The sequence below is a fragment of the Rutilus rutilus genome (genome assembly GCF_951802725.1).
Source record: "Rutilus rutilus genome assembly, chromosome: 5".
Taxonomy (NCBI): domain Eukaryota; kingdom Metazoa; phylum Chordata; class Actinopteri; order Cypriniformes; family Leuciscidae; genus Rutilus; species Rutilus rutilus.
The window spans coordinates 931,196-948,164 of NC_140213.1; the positions used below are offsets into that span (position 1 = coordinate 931,196).

The 16,969-nt window shown below is 42.8% G+C and overlaps 3 protein-coding genes across 8 annotated transcripts in view; all 3 read left to right on the top strand.

The window, feature by feature from the left end:
* ppfia1 (PTPRF interacting protein alpha 1) overlaps positions 1-1,397 on the top strand; it is a 57,659-nt gene extending 56,262 nt beyond the window's left edge. For all 6 annotated transcript variants that reach the window (XM_084409117.1, XM_084409121.1, XM_084409119.1 and 3 more), the window contains one exon: positions 277-1,397. The gene's annotated coding sequence lies outside the window, so the exon portion shown is untranslated. The remainder of the gene's footprint in view (positions 1-276) is intronic.
* An 8,843-nt stretch (positions 1,398-10,240) lies between these two features.
* LOC311291067 (protein Bouncer-like) lies at positions 10,241-12,396 on the top strand. The gene is made up of 2 exons (XM_084409938.1): positions 10,241-10,346; positions 11,775-12,396. Exons 1-2 carry the CDS (start codon positions 10,333-10,335, stop codon positions 12,157-12,159), a joined length of 399 nt encoding a protein of 132 aa, XP_084266064.1. The 5' UTR covers positions 10,241-10,332; the 3' UTR covers positions 12,160-12,396.
* Positions 12,397-14,957: 2,561 nt separating this feature from the next.
* Positions 14,958-15,356, top strand: bncr (bouncer; the record flags this gene model as incomplete). The annotated part of the gene is made up of 1 exon (XM_084409533.1): positions 14,958-15,356. One exon carries the CDS (start codon positions 14,958-14,960, stop codon positions 15,354-15,356), a length of 399 nt encoding a protein of 132 aa, XP_084265659.1.
* Between the last annotated feature and the right edge of the window lie 1,613 nt (positions 15,357-16,969).

Here is a 16,969-nt window from a genome sequence, read left to right on the forward strand (position 1 = left end):
TCTGAATAAAGAGTCTTTAAGTTTATATTTGAAGAGGACCCAGTTTGACTCTCCTTTCAGATCAGTGGGTAAACAATTCCAGGCTTTAGTGCCTTGTACAGAGAAAGCTGATTGTCCAAATGAAGTTTTACATTTCGGGATCTGACAGTTCCCGTTCTGAGCTCCTCTAGTCCTTGAACCCACAGCCCTGAGAGTAACTCAGGGCTCATCAAAATCATGATGATGTTGATGATGATGATGATGATGATGTTGATGATGATGTCGTTGCTCCCTCAGGTGACGCAGCTAAAGAGCACGATCCCCGTCAGGCTGGAGTTCCACATCATTCCTTTGGGTTTTTCCCGGTTCCAGACCCATAATCCCATGAGTCCCGCGGGTTTATACTTCTATTTATTCCTCCAGTCTTTCTAACTCAGTGTTTCATATCAACTTCTGCTTGATTTTATCTCGTCACCTTTTAATTCACGCGTCCTAATCCAGTTCAACTCTTCTAGATGTAATTTATATATCACGAGTCCAGAGTATGTACATTTATGTTCGTAGGTATAATCTCATTTTTATCATTCTATATGAGTATTTTTATCGTATCGGCTACTTATTGATTTTGTTTTTAATCTTCCAGCTAAAAGTACTTTGTGTGTTTGATCTAAACTCTTAATCTTCTTTTGTCTCCCTGTTGATTCTGAGAAAGTAACCCGTGTCAATGGCATTGTGTGAATATCGGGGTCGGTTCATGTTTTATATCCTGTGATACCAAAATCAGACCCTTGGATAAGCCATACTTTGTAATAATTATGAGGGCTATTTTGAAAACATCTTTCTACAGATGAGATATTGATGCCAGGATTCTCTAGCATCCTTTTGACTGAAAGTCACTGTTTATCCATTCCCTTTGTGCTGTGTGTGTGTGTGTGTGTGTGTGTGTGTGTGTGTGTGTGTGTGTGTGTGTGTGTGTGTGTGTGTGTGTGTGTGTGTGTGTGTGTGTGAGTGTGTGAGAGTGAGAGTGTGTGTAAGAGTGAGTGAGAGCGTGTGTGTGTGTGTGTGTGTGAGAGTGAGTGTGTGTGAGTGAGTGAGTGAGTGAGTGAGTGAGTGTGCGAGTAAGAGTGAGTGAGAGTGTGTGAGTGTGTGTAAGTGAGTGAGAGTGAGTGAGTGTGTAAGAGTGAGTGAGAGTTTGTCTGTGTGTGTGTGTGTGTGTGTGTGTGTGTGTGTGTGTGTGTGAGAGTGTTTGTTTGAGTGAGTGAGTGAGAGTGAGTGAGAGTGTGTGAGAGTGAGTGAGAGTGTGAGAGTGAGTGAGAGAGTGTGTAAGAGTGAATGAGAGAGTGTGTAAGAGTGAGAGTGAGTGAGAGAGTGTGTAAGAGTGAGTGAGAGAGTGAGTGAGTGTGCGAGTAAGAGTGAATGAGAGAGTGTGTAAGAGTGTGTGTGTGTGTGTGTGTGTGTGTGTGTGTGTGTGTGTGTGTGTGTGTGAGAGAGAGAGTGAGTGTGTGAGAGAGAGTGTGTGTGTAAGAGTGAGTGAGAGTTTGTCTGTGTGTGTGAGAGAGTGTGTTTGAGTGAGTGAGTGCGAGTAAGAGTGAATGAGAGTGTGTGTGAGAGTGAGTGAGTGAGAGAGTGTGTAAGAGTGTGTGTGTGTGTGTGTGTGTGTGTGTGTGTGTGTGTGTGTGTGTGTGTGTGTGTGTGTGTGTGTTTCTCAGATGGACCAATCCTCCAGTGGCCTCTCTCTCTCTCTCTCTCTCTCTCTCTCTCTCTCTGTCTCTCTCTCTCTCTCTCGCTCTCTCACTCTCTCGCTCTCCTCTAACCCTGTGATTCTCACCACTGTAATCAAGCCTTACATTTGTAGCCACTCCTCCTGTTTTCAATGACCCTTTTTGATATCGTATGTATCAGCCTTTATGTAGGAATTGTCATTTTTGGATGATATCAAAGGCACAGGCTGGACTCATATCCCAGTCTTCTTGATTTTGTAATTTTACGTTCTTAGTCACTTGTGTACAATTAAAGTCATGTTACTATCTTTTTATTGTCCTTTATTTAAATAAATCTTCTGGTCCTGTAATAGAAATAATGTAAAGTACTTATGAACTATTTTTATCACAGTATTATTTATTTCTTTCATTTCAATAAAATACTGAAACTTATTTTCCACTGCCAATAAAAATAAGTCTTTATGAACATGATTTTTCCTGAATCTCTTCTTATTTGCTCTCCGAAGTCTTGTTTCTGCCCACTGGTTTAATTTAATGCACAAGGGTTATAAATCATCATTCTAGAACTATTATTCTACACATGCAGTATGAAAACGCATCCGCTAAATGAATAATAGTAACATTTAGTTTACAGTAGTTTATGTTATACCGAATCTATGCTAAACGATACTGGATCTGTCCTCGGAGCGCTTCTGTTAGCGGTTTCAGACACCAGTAGTTAAAATTAACCAGAATGTTAACCAGAAATAGGCCTAAAGGGCCACGACTCTGTATTTCTCTGAAATTTGAAACATAAGAGACTCAAAAACACCCCAAAAGAATTTGATTAAAGTTTGACGCGTTGCCATGACAACAGTATTCAAGATAACATCAGAGCCCGTCTACGGAGAGCCTGGCCACTCACTATGAAGTGCTATTGTACCGAATGTTGGTTGTAGGTCCACCAGAGCTCCACTGGGGGTGATCGCCCATGAGTGCAGAATGAATGGGAGTCTATGGGGCTAGACAGCTAAATTTGTCTCTTTCACCCGATTGCCGTTGAGAAATCTCAGATTTGATTGTAGGTTTTGCAAGTTCAACATGGGTTATAGGTCGAAAGTTGAATGAACAAGTACTTATGTCCTTTCGATTTCTTACAGGTTGAGTTGTTGTTGCCCATAACACGCTAGCATTCTGCTAATGAACGCTGATTGGTCAGTGAAGGACTGATTACGACCAGAGATACCGCTTGATGGTCTTTTAAAACAACAAAACAAAAATTACCTTTTTTACCTGTGTCAGCTGTATGTGTTTACCTGTGTCAGCTGTGTGTGTTTACCTGTGTCAGCTGTGTGTGTTTACCTGTGTCCGCTGTGTGTGTTTACCTGTGTCAGCTGTATGTGTTTACCTGTGTCAGCTGTGTGTGTTTACCTGTGTCAGCTGTGTGTGTTTACCTGTGTCAGCTGTATGTGTTTACCTGTGTCAGCTGTGTGTGTTTACCTGTGTCAGCTGTGTGTGTTTACCTGTGTCAGCTGTATGTGTTTACCTGTGTCAGCTGTATGTGTTTACCTGTGTCAGCTGTATGTGTTTACCTGTGTCAGCTGTGTGTGTTTACCTGTGTCAGCTGTATGTGTTTACCTGTGTCAGCTGTGTGTGTTTACCTGTGTCAGCTGTGTTGTGTTTACCTGTGTCAGCTGTGTGTGTTTACCTGTGTCAGCTGTGTGTGTTTACCTGTGTCAGCTGTGTTGTGTGTTTACCTGTGTCAGCTGTGTGTGTTTACCTGTGTCAGCTGTGTGTGTTTACCTGTGTCAGCTGTGTGTGTTTACCTGTGTCAGCTGTGTTGTGTGTTTACCTGTGTCAGCTGTGTTGTGTTTACCTGTGTCAGCTGTGTGTGTTTACCTGTGTCAGCTGTGTGTGTTTACCTGTGTCAGCTGTGTTGTGTGTTTACCTGTGTCAGCTGTGGTGTGTTTACCTGTGTCAGCTGTGGTGTGTTTACCTGTGTCAGCTGTGTGTGTTTACCTGTGTCAGCTGTGTTGTTTACCTGTGTCAGCTGTGTGTGTTTACCTGTGTCAGCTGTGTGTGTTTACCTGTGTCAGCTGTGTTGTGTGTTTACCTGTGTCAGCTGTGTGTGTTTACCTGTGTCAGCTGTGTGTGTTTACCTGTGTCAGCTGTGTGTGTTTACCTGTGTCAGCTGTGTTGTGTGTTTACCTGTGTCAGCTGTGTTGTGTTTACCTGTGTCAGCTGTGTGTGTTTACCTGTGTCAGCTGTGTGTGTTTACCTGTGTCAGCTGTGTTGTGTGTTTACCTGTGTCAGCTGTGGTGTGTTTACCTGTGTCAGCTGTGTGTGTTTACCTGTGTCAGCTGTGTTGTGTGTTTACCTGTGTCAGCTGTGTTGTGTGTTTACCTGTGTCAGCTGTGTGTGTTTACCTGTGTCAGCTGTGTTGTGTGTTTACCTGTGTCAGCTGTGTGTGTTTACCTGTGTCAGCTGTGTTTACCTGTGTCAGCTGTGTTTACCTGTGTCAGCTGTGTGTGTTTACCTGTGTCAGCTGTGGTGTGTTTACACCTGTGTCAGCTGTGTTGTGTGTTTACCTGTGTCAGCTGTGTTTACCTGTGTCAGCTGTGTGTTTACCTGTGTCAGCTGTGTTGTGTTTACCTGTGTCGGCTGTGTGTGTTTACCTGTGTCGGCTGTGTGTGTTTGCCTGTGTCAGCTGTGTGTGTTTACCTGTGTCAGCTGTGTTGTGTGTTTACCTATGTCAGCTGTGTGTGTTTACCTGTGTCGGCTGTGTGGGTTTACCTGTGTCGGCTGTGTGTGTTTGCCTGTGTCAGCTGTGTTTACCTGTGTCAGCTGTGGTGTGTGTTTACCTGTGTCAGCTGTGTGTGTTTACCTGTGTCGGCTGTGTGGGTTTACCTGTGTCGGCTGTGTGTGTTTGCCTGTGTCAGCTGTGTTTACCTGTGTCAGCTGTGGTGTGTGTTTGCCTGTGTCAGCTGTGTTTGCCTGTGTCAGCTGTGTGTGTTTACCTGTGTCAGCTGTGTGTGTTTACCTGTGTCGGCTGTGTGTGTTTACCTGTGTCGGCTGTGTGTGTTTACCTGTGTCGGCTGTGTGTGTTTGCCTGTGTCAGCTGTGTTTACCTGTGTCAGCTGTGGTGTGTGTTTACCTATGTCAGCTGTGTGTGTTTACCTGTGTCGGCTGTGTGGGTTTACCTGTGTCGGCTGTGTGTGTTTGCCTGTGTCAGCTGTGTTTACCTGTGTCAGCTGTGGTGTGTGTTTGCCTGTGTCAGCTGTGTTTGCCTGTGTCAGCTGTGTGTGTTTACCTGTGTCAGCTGTGTGTGTTTACCTGTGTCGGCTGTGTGTGTTTACCTGTGTCGGCTGTGTGTGTTTACCTGTGTCGGCTGTGTGTGTTTGCCTGTGTCAGCTGTGTTTACCTGTGTCAGCTGTGGTGTGTGTTTACCTGTGTCAGCTGTGTGTGTTTGCCTGTGTCAGCTGTGTTTGCCTGTGTCAGCTGTGTCTGCCTGTGTCAGCTGTGTGTGTTTACCTGTGTCGGCTGTGTGTGTTTACCTGTGTCGGCTGTGTGTGTTTGCCTGTGTCAGCTGTGTTTGCCTGTGTCATCTGTGTGTGTTTACCTGTGTCGGCTGTGTGTGTTTACCTGTGTCGGCTGTGTGTGTTTACCTGTGTCAGCTGTGTTTGCCTGTGTCAGCTGTGTTTACCTGTGTCAGCTGTGGTGTGTGTTTACCTGTGTCAGCTGTGTGAGTTTGCCTGTGTCAGCTGTGTTTGCCTGTGTCAGCTGTGTTTGCCTGTGTCAGCTGTGTGTGTTTACCTGTGTCAACTGTGTGTGTTTACCTGTGTCAGCTGTGTGTGTTTACCTGTGTCAGCTGTGTGTGTTTACCTGTGTCAGCTGTGTGTGTTTACTTGTGTCAACTGTGTGTGTTTACCTGTGTCAGCTGTGTGTGTTTACCTGTGTCAGCTGTGTGTGTTTACCTGTGTCGGCTGTGTGTGTTTACCTGTGTCAGCTGTGTGTGTTTACCTGTGTCAGCTGTGTGTGTTTACCTGTGTCGGCTGTGTGTGTTTACCTGTGTCAGCTGTGTGTGTTTACCTGTGTCAACTGTGTGTGTTTACCTGTGTCAACTGTGTGTGTTTACCTGTGTCAGCTGTGTGTGTTTACCTGTGTCAGCTGTGTGTGTTTACCTGTGTCAACTGTGTGTTTTTACCTGTGTCAACTGTGTGTGTTTACCTGTGTCGGCTGTGTGTGTTTACCTGTGTCGGCTGTGTGTGTTTACCTGTGTCAGCTGTGTGTGTGTTTACCTGTGTCAGCTGTGTGTGTTTACCTGTGTCGGCTGTGTGTGTTTACCTGTGTCGGCTGTGTGTGTTTACCTGTGTCGGCTGTGTGTGTTTACCTGTGTCGGCTGTGTGTGTTTGCCTGTGTCAGCTGTGTTTACCTGTGTCAGCTGTGGTGTGTGTTTACCTGTGTCAGCTGTGTGTGTTTGCCTGTGTCAGCTGTGTTTGCCTGTGTCAGCTGTGTGTGTTTACCTGTGTCAGCTGTGTGTGTTTACCTGTGTCGGCTGTGTGTGTTTACCTGTGTCGGCTGTGTGTGTTTGCCTGTGTCAGCTGTGTTTACCCGTGTCAGCTGTGGTGTGTGTTTACCTGTGTCAGCTGTGTGTGTTTGCCTGTGTCAGCTGTGTTTGCCTGTGTCAGCTGTGTGTGTTTACCTGTGTCAGCTGTGTGTGTTTACCTGTGTCGGCTGTGTGTGTTTACCTGTGTCGGCTGTGTGTGTTTACCTGTGTCAGCTGTGTTTACCTGTGTCGGCTGTGTGTGTTTACCTGTGTCAGCTGTGTGTGTTTACCTGTGTCAGCTGTGTGTTTACCTGTGTCAACTGTGTGTGTTTACCTGTGTCAGCTGTGTGTGTTTACCTGTGTCAACTGTGTGTGTTTACCTGTGTCAGCTGTGTGTGTTTACCTGTGTCAACTGTGTGTGTTTACCTGTGTCGGCTGTGTGTGTTTACCTGTGTCAGCTGTGTGTGTTTACCTGTGTCAGCTGTGTGTGTTTACCTGTGTCAGCTGTGTGTGTTTACCTGTGTCAACTGTGTGTGTTTACCTGTGTCAGCTGTGTGTGTTTACCTGTGTCAACTGTGTGTGTTTACCTGTGTCAGCTGTGTGTGTTTGCCTGTGTCAGCTGTGTTTGCCTGTGTCAGCTGTGTGTGTTTACCTGTGTCAGCTGTGTGTGTTTACCTGTGTCGGCTGTGTGTGTTTACCTGTGTCGGCTGTGTGTGTTTACCTGTGTCGGCTGTGTGTGTTTACCTGTGTCAGCTGTGTTTACCTGTGTCGGCTGTGTGTGTTTACCTGTGTCAGCTGTGTGTGTTTACCTGTGTCAGCTGTGTGTTTACCTGTGTCAACTGTGTGTGTTTACCTGTGTCAGCTGTGTGTGTTTACCTGTGTCAGCTGTGTGTGTTTACCTGTGTCAACTGTGTGTGTTTACCTGTGTCAGCTGTGTGTGTGTTTACCTGTGTCAGCTGTGGTGTGTGTTTACCTGTGTCAGCTGTGTGTGTGTTTACCTGTGTCAGCTGTGGTGTGTGTTTACCTGTGTCAGCTGTGTTGTGTGTTTACCTGTGTCAGCTGTGGTGCTTACCTGTGTCAGCTGTGTTGTGTGTTTACCTGTGTCAGCTGTGTTGTGTGTTTACCTGTGTCAGCTGTGTTGTGTGTTTACCTGTGTCAGCTGTGTTGTGTGTTTACCTGTGTCAGCTGTGTTGTGTGTTTACCTGTGTCAGCTGTGTTGTGTGTTTACCTGTGTCAGCTGTGGTTTGTGTTTACCTGTGTCAGCTGTGTGTGTTTACCTGTGTCAGCTGTGTGTGTTTACCTGTGTCAGCTGTGTTGTGTGTTTACCTGTGTCAGCTGTGGTGTGTGTTTACCTGTGTCAGCTGTGTTGTGTGTTTACCTGTGTCAGCTGTGGTGTGTGTTTACCTGTGTCAGCTGTGGTGTGTTTACCTGTGTCAGCTGTGGTGCGTGTTTACCTGTGTCAGCTGTGGTGTGTGTTTACCTGTGTCAGCTGTGATGTGTGTTTACCTGTGTCAGCTGTGGTGTGTGTTTACCTGTGTCATCTGTGTTGTGTGTTTACCTGTGTCAGCTGTGTTGTGTGTTTACCTGAGCCCAGCAATGTGTAATTTCTTTGCATCTCCTTTCGAATACAACATTCAAATTACTAGACAAACAATTATATCCTGAGAAAAGTGGATTTTGAGGGGTATACTGCCATAGACCTCCATTCATCCTGCACTCGTCCTGTGAGCGCCCTCATGTGGAGCCAGAGCGGAACTGCACTCGTCCTGTGAGCGCCCTCATGTGGAGCCAGAGCGGAACTGCAACCAGTTCAGAAGCCGGAAGTTTACTGAGAGTGGAACTTCTCCCCTTATTAGACATTCTCTGATAATACTCAGTTTATTAGACGAGTGAAACGTGTGAGGTAACGCAGCACTGTTTCACTGGCTCTACACTATCACACTAAACTGCATTTGAGTGTGTTAAAGTTATAATGTTATTCTGTGTGTTAGCTTGTCTGTATGAGACTAGCGGTGAGCGAGATCAATATTAGAATAACACACTGATCATATTCTAACATTTCATCATGTTGAGCTATGTAACATTGATTTGTTTTATGTACATTTGCTCACTGTCTAATAAAGCACATACAAGAGCGGCGTCTCGTCAAGTGTAAGTTAGTCGCGGACGCTAGCTCTCGGCATCTCGAAAACGGCTCACTGATATTGATCCTCGTGTTATTTCTCCTTTTGTCCCAAAATCTGCTTGCCGTGGTCCATAATGTCTGAACGAAACAACAACAGCGTGAGCGCGCCGCTAGACGTTACGCAGTCGTCCGCGTCTGCAGGACTAGCGGAAACCAGGGATAACGCGGATATTACATCATTGACAGGCGACAAGTGAACAGGGACGAGCCATTATTTAAAACTGAGTTTCTCTGAAATTAAGAATCTTTGGGAACTTTTGGGATATTGTAAGAACACAACTGTAGCTTTAATCTCAGCCTCAGATGGACTGGTTTGTGATGGAGGAGAAACAGAACCAGTGGAGATCCGGATCCACACATGTTCCACTGACTAGGGGTGGGCAAATGAAGCCTCATGGGCTTTCCCCTGATTGTTCCCGGAAAAGATTCGAGGCATCAAGAGTGTCGAAAACAGCGCCATCTTGTGGGAGGTCAAATTTATAGCAGCCATAAACCTGAGTGCATATTTCACCTCTGTTGTTTTATCCATTAAACACAAATAAAAGCCTGACTGCGCTAAATGTTCAGTTTTCTGATATTATAATTCACATATTAAAGCCGAACTCGGCAACTCTAGCGAACTCTAGTCACTTCTTCGCTGATTTTCCCTTTTGTTGTCGCATGTTTTCCCCACGAGCTCCCCCTACAGCTGTGGTGGGGCGTATATTTCACAACACAGTCGTAAAAAACTCACTTGCGGCGGCCTCCTCCCCCTCTCTACCGCTGCTCATGTGCGTTTGTTTTGATCGGAGCAAGCCAACTGTATCGCGTGGAGCTATGTCTACCGAGGTGGGTAATCTGGCAATACATCATACATGCGTGTGTGTTTATGCCGAATTGCCGTAAAGCAATTTGTGTTTCGCGCTCGTTCTCGTTCTCGCTTTCGCTTCTCACGAGACTTCCAATTTCTATCTTGCCGGGACGGTAGTGAACAAGTTGCAAGGTTGGTTTTCCGCCTGGGAACGCTGGGGAGAGCGGGGAAAGTCACCAATATCACCAGAACAGGTTGTTTAACCATCCAAATGATTTCTAGACAGTTTTATTAAGTTAAAAAAGCTACCAAGTTCTCCTTTAAAGTGTCAATAAATTAAATTGTAACAATTATATTAATACTAAGTTGCTTGATGCAAGTAAATTATGGTTATTATTAATGATTTCTATTCTGTTTATGTCAGAATATGATCATGTAACATATAGGCTTATTTATAAAAATAAAAAAGGGACTTAAATAAAAAAAAAATGGACTTAAACTTCCAAAAACCTGTAGAGTAGTCGTCTGGGTTCAAACATTCCGACAAGCAAAGTGAAGCATTCACGTGACTGGAAAAGTGAGGCTTCGTTTTTCGTTGATCACGTGTTTCTCTGAAAACAGTACGCGCTCCGGCAGAGCTTCATGAGAGATTGCGCTGCGTACTCGATACGCGCTTTGGAGCTTCAGTGTCAAATGTAACATCACTATCACTGACAGCCTGAACTCCTCGTGAAAATAACACATTCATTCCTGATATTAAACACTTGACTTTACTGCAGCTCAGCTGTTTCAGGTTAAAACTGCTCATCTATCATCCTGACCAGAGGTATAAAGTACCGAGTATTATTTGTCATCAGTTTGTTAACTTGTTAGTGCATTTTAAGTAGATGTGTGAACCGGTTCATATTATCACCACATAAACTCACTTTCTGTTAAAACTAACACATAATTAGATCAAAAACATGAGCGTGAAAGCAAATTAACATGCCATAAAATAAGAAACTGTCTGCTATTAGCTCAATTCACTGCACCTGTTTTTCGGATCATCAATTAAACTCATTAGAAAGAAACTCGAGAAGCTTCAGGTGTTCTGGTCGTCAGGTCCACCGAACCCTAACCCCACACAGCAGCGATGGAGACTAACAGGTAAAGCAGCCTCAGACTCTCTGTGTTGGTCAGAACTTCACCGGTTTTGTCAAGTTTGGACTTACGCATCATTTCATCTTCATTCTGTGTGTCTGTTTACAGTAGAAATGAAGATAAAGCTCTTTACATCTGTAATTCAATCCAGAAGTCAAATGTGTTTTTATTAAATGTGATGTTTGTCCTCGGAGGCTTTAAACCTTTACTGTCAGCACTGTAGCTAAAGTCCCCATGTGATCAAAATGGACATGTCTTGTTTTTATGGAATATTGCAGTGTTTATTGTAAATGATTTATCGGTGAACATGATTATTGTGTTAATACTCTTGAATCAGAATAACAGCAGGGTCTCTTCTCTGATGATGAGGGCGGGGCAACCTGTCACTCACATGAGATCAGCCAATATCAAACCACAACCATCCAATCAGTTCCCCACAGACACAATCAAGCCCCGCCCACATTTGTTCGTGTTCCTGAAGCTGTTTTACTTGATATACGACATTATAGGAGAGAAAAGAGGAGCGCAACTTCCTTTTCATGATATTTGACTTTAAAATCAGAGGTGGACAGAGTACACAACTTCCTTACTTGAGTGAAAGTACAGACACTACTGATCAAATATTACTCCGTTACAAGTAAAAGTTATAAAGACTGATTTTTACTGAAGTAAAAGTACAGTACTTGTTTTCAAAAGTGCTTAAGTAGGCTATCAAAAGTAAGATAAGTAAATGTCAATGCATTGTTTTATTATTGTTGTATGTTATGCGTACAGTACCTTATGCCTCTGATCTATGCCTGCCCTCATATCAATATCAGATGTATTTCTAGAACACAGTTCCAGTGGGATTGAAGTCACTCAATACTGTTACTGTATCTTACTGTTATCTATAAGCTAGTGTTACTGTTATCTATAAGCTAGTGTTACTGTTATCTATAAGCTAGTGTTACTGTTATCTATAAGCTAGTGTTACTGTTATCTATAAGCTAGTGTGCTCCAAAACAATGACAAAATTCGCATTTAGAAGACCAAACCCAACACTGAAAATGAAAATCAGGTTGACGTCAGAAACCAACATCAGGAGTCCTGACGTCAACTCGACTTTCATTTCCAACCAAAATCGTCCCAGACTGATGTTACTCTCTACTCGAGGACCTTGACAGAAATATAGTGGAGTAAAAAGTAAGATATTTGTCTTTCAAATGTAGTGAAGTTAAAGTAAAAAGTTTCCAATAAAAACAATACTCAAGTAAAGTACAGATACTCAAAGTGTGCTTCAGTACAGTCCTCAAGTAAATGTACTTTGTTACTGTCCACCTCTGTTTAAAATGACAGTGTTGCAACATCCATCCAGTCCTCATTCTTCACTGACTTTTTTATTAATGCACTAAAAGAAACCATCTATTGAACATGTTTTGTGTGTGTCCCGTCCAGGTCCGGCTTCCTCCAGACTCTCCTGTGTGTGGTGTGTGTGTGTATGTGTGTTCGCTGCGGCGGGGTCCTGGTGTGTCATTACTGCCCCCTGCAGGCCAGAGGCGGCCGCTGCAGTAACATCACCACCGAGTGCGCGCCGCGCGAGCGCTGCTTCACCGGCTGGCGTCACTACGGTCCGGTGCTCGTGCTCGCCGGCCAGGGCTGCGCGTCCCCGGAGCTGTGCGGGTCCAACCACACACACACACTCATGGGCTTCGAGTATCAGATCAGCTACACGTGCTGCGCTCGCGACCTGTGCAATGAAGCTCGTGCACAGGGGAACCCTCTCCGGGAGCGGATCGCGGTTACCGTCAGTACCCGTCATACCGTCAGTTACCGTCATTGAGCGGGTGACACGAGCAAATGTCGCGCGCACATGATGGCTTGTATTAATACTTTTATGATTTTATTAGTAAAGCTGAACCGGACAGTAGCCTACATTATCAGCTGGTTTACAGTCAGGGAACTGATGAACCTGTTAATAAAGCATGTTTGAGTCCTCATGGTTAGTGTGGTTCAGTCAGATGCTGAAACTACACCGTTATGTGGGAAATTATTTTGGAATAAAGATTATTTTGGAATATATTAGTTGTTCCGTCTGTTGAACGACTGCAGCCTCTCAGCCTTTACGGGACAGTTAACGGTTTTTGCACTATTTATATTCAAGTTTTGACAGTTTTCCCTCATATCCCGAAACTAGCTGTGTGTAAACTAAATAAATGTAGGCCTAATATGTAATGTAAACTGTATGTAATATAAATATCAACACGATCTCTAGCACGTATCTATAGCACGCATTGCATCTGTCGTGCCATTTATACTCAGGTTTGTGTGTGCATATCATACACTGTTACCCTGGATTAAATATATATAAACCACATCTTTGTATATTCAGAAAGAGTGCGACTCTAAACCATGGACATCAGTTTAAATATCCTTTCATTTGCTTTGTTAATCAAATTGACTAATTTCTACACCAGTCTCCATCTCCTATTAAGCATTTTAATTAAAGTGGAAGAAAATCGATTTATTCAAAAAAGGTTGGAAAAATTAAACGTAATTATAAAAACCGAGTGCATGTTCATCACTCTTGCACTGACTGATTTCATAAACCTGATCTCATGATGATCTGAGTCTTTAAGAGATGGTGATTTTCATATTTGTACAATATGATTTATGCTGAAACATTATTTTCTTTATGAAGGTCCACCTCTAAACCTGAAGTTTTGGGATAATTCTAAATCTTGCACAAGAGATTCTGCTGATTCCAATCCCAGGGTTTTACTTTGAATTGCACAAAAGTAAAATTGAACAGAATTACGTGAGACATTTTAAAGATGTATTTTACTTTGAGCTGCATAACATCAGATAGAGTTGTCTACAGTTTCACTGTGCTCCTTAAGACATAAACCTTTATCAGAAGTCTTGCTTTTGTCCATTGTCTTCCATATTCAAAATTAGGATCATTTAGTTTTATGATCAATAAACCCTATGGTTTCAGCTTGAGCAAAAGTCTGTCTTTATAGTTCACGTGGGTTTGCTTCTTCTTTTAAGCGACTGGATCAACGAGAGAAAATATGCTTCCCTTTCCAAGAGCTTATAGAACAGAATCAGATGCGATATAATCACTGCCATATATATATATATATGTATCATCTGATTTTAGCGATTCACATTCTTATCCATTCCCAGTTTCGATTCCAGTGAGGAAAAAAAAAAAATGGCAAAAGTCAAACGTTTAGATCTCAAACACATGTATCAAGTCTAGTGCACAAACACTCAGTTCTCTTTCGAGTCTTTTTGCTCTTGAACCGACACACAAAATTATGTCAAAATATCCTAGTAAACTCATTGATCATGACTGAACAACCTCTGTTACTTTAATAAGGATTAATCTATATTTTATTAATAAACGGCTTTATTTTTCTTTGATTTCTTGAACAGTTGTATTTATTTGTGCTTTTGCTAATTTATTTTATGTTCTTATTTTATTACTGACTGTTTAGTTGTTTTCAATAATGTTTGAAATATATATTAGTAAGTCTAGTTGTTTTTGCTAATATTTTTGTTTAGACCATAAGCAGGTTCCTCATAGCCAGTGTTTATTAGGCTGATGATTGATTTATGTATTCAGCTGTAACACAATGTTTTGCAAAAAGACACTAGCTCTATATGAGGCGAGTGCGTCTTCTTGTGCTTCAATAGTTTAAACCACATTAAAATGCACACATTCAGTAGATGAATACAGACATGATTTCAGAAAGTAAAATCTGTACAGCGATTGCGTGTTCACACACTTTCAAAACATGATGTTAGAGTTTATTTTGCCAAGAAGAAAACATCATGTTTTGTTGTGCGCTGAGATGAACTGGAGATGAACTGAGATGTTCTGGGGATGAACTGAGATGAACTGGGGATGAACTGGAGATGAACTGAGATGTTCTGGGGATGAACTGAGATGAACTGGGGATGAACTGGAGATGAACTGAGAATTTCTGGGGATGAACTGAGATGTTCTGGAGATGAACTGAGATGAACTGAGATGTTCTGGGGATGAACTGGGGATGAACTGAGATGTTCTGGGGATGAACTGAGATGAACTGGGGATGAACTGAGATGTTCTGGAGATGAACTGAGATGTTCTGATGAACTGAGATGTTCTGGGGATGAACTGATATGTTCTGGAGATGAACTGAGATGTTCTGGGGATGAACTGATATGTTCTGGAGATGAACTGAGATGTTCTGGGGATGAACTGATATGTTCTGGAGATGAACTGAGATGTTCTGGAGATGAACTGAGATGAACTGAGATGTTCTGGGGATGAACTGAGATGTTCTGGAGATGAACTGAGATGAACTGAGATGTTCTGGAGATGAACTGAGATGTTCTGGGGATGAACTGAGATGTTCTGGAGATGAACTGAGATGTTCTGGAGATGAACTGAGATGTTCTGGAGATGAACTGAGATGAACTGAGAGCCTCCACCAGGTCAGGTGACAGTGTCTAATTGAGGTGATTAAGGTAATGAAGGCAACAGCTCACACCTGTTCATGGATGTGTGTTTAGTATTTAACACACATGCACGAGCTCTGGTTTGAAAGCTGTTTGCTGTGGTGTACCTGTGTGTTCTTCTGGGACAGAATGCAGTCTAAATCTGGTCTTCAGTGCATCTCATGTTTGGTGTTCCTGGTTGTGTGTCTCCAGCCTGGAGTCGTCTGTCAAACCCTCGTCTGTTACTTCTGTCCTCTGACGTCACACAACAGAACCTGTAAGCACGTGCTGTCCGAGTGCGCGCCGCGGGAGCTGTGCTTCACTGCGCGCGGACGCTACGGACACGCGACCCTGCTCTTCTCCAAGGGCTGCGCGAGCCCGAGCGACTGCGCGCGACCCGCGACATCTGCGTTCCGGGGGAACAACGTCACCCTTACGTACTCGTGCTGTGGTTCACGCTACTGTAACTCGTGCCCGCGCATTGCGTGCGACCCGGCTCTGCTCGCAGTGACTGCTATCGCTGTGAGTGTGTTTGCGGGATGGACCTGATGATGATGATGATGATGACGACGATGATGATGATGATGATGATCTTAAGAGACATGGATGAAACATGTCGCTCATCTGCTAATGAGACTTTAAAAGCTGTGTGAAATTATTTTAATGTTCACTTTTATTTATCTGAGCTTCATTAAATGTGTTGATCTTAAATGCTGTCCTCTGTGGGTGTGTTTGTGAGTCTCAGACTCTGTTCAGGATCTTCTCATGCTCTTCCTCAGTCTCATGCTCTTCCTCAGTCTCATGGACCTTCTCATGCTCTTCCTCAGTCTCATGCTCTTCCTCAGTCTCATGGACCTTCTCATGCTCTTCCTCAGTCTCATGCTCTTCCTCAGTCTCATGCTCTTCCTCAGTCTCATGCTCTTCCTCAGTCTCATGCTCTTCCTCAGTCTCATGGACACAAATGAGGCTCATTTCTACAGTTTGGGGGATTGTATGTCCCTGTGAAACTATACTGCATGTTTTACATGTTAATCAAATTCCATGCCACATGTTTCCATCAGATGTTCAACACCAATTCAGTTTCACTTTTTCAATAGTTCAGATGTTCTGACTCAGAGTAACTGTGCAACTACATGTCAACTCTCACTCTCAGTCATTAGAGTATTAGTAGACTGATGTTAATATCTGATAACTCTTTATTCTGACGCTCCTCTACAGATATTCTACTGACTAGAAGTAACTTTACAACTACAGGTCAACTTATTCTCCTATCCTGAACCTATCAGTCTACTAATACTCTAATGAGAGCTAGTCGACATGTAGAGGCACAGTTACTTATAGTCAGAGTGTCTAAAGTGGATTATTGAAATAAAGTGTTCCCTGAATTCATAATGGTTAATACCCAAGGCAATTTCCCATGTTCCCAATCACGCTTTCTCAACTTCACTTGGAAATAAAGGTTACATTTCTAAGCAATTTTGAGTTTAGTGAGTATTTTGACTCTTTTCTCTTTGACACAAAATACTTTTTATTGGTTTTTTTATAAGTTTTTTTTTTTTCATGTGTAATGAATTTGTCTCATAGGACTTAAATCACATGATTTGCTAGAAGTGACATCATTTCCTTGGAGGGAAAGCAACTTAAAGAATCAATCATAAACTTTCTTTCCTCTCTTTTCCTCATTTTAAGAAGTCTTAATAGCGTAAAGATAACATGTCCACTCTGTGTCTATTTATACAAAACGTTTCCTACATGTTAATGTTCTGCTAGCATGTTGTTGTGTTCAGCTTCATTATCCTGAGACAGCGTTACACATCGCATCATCAGAACATCATGTAACGGTGAAGATGCTTTACTGTGGCTGATCCTAGATATTTCCCAATGATCAATGTTTCCTTCCACATGGATCCATAAATGACATTCCTAATATAAATTTTGTTTTCTAATGATCATAGACCTACAAAAAATGTCCTGTGGAAGTTTCTTATGCATTTATACTTGAAAGCTTTTATTATAGACATACAGTCGTGTCCAAAAGTGGCCAAAATATGTTTGTTTACAGTGACCCTACAAGTTAAATGAAAAGCTCAAAATATGAGGAAAATACATTTTTTTTTAATATTTTACATATGAGGGAAGAATTAAATACTAAAATTGGTATT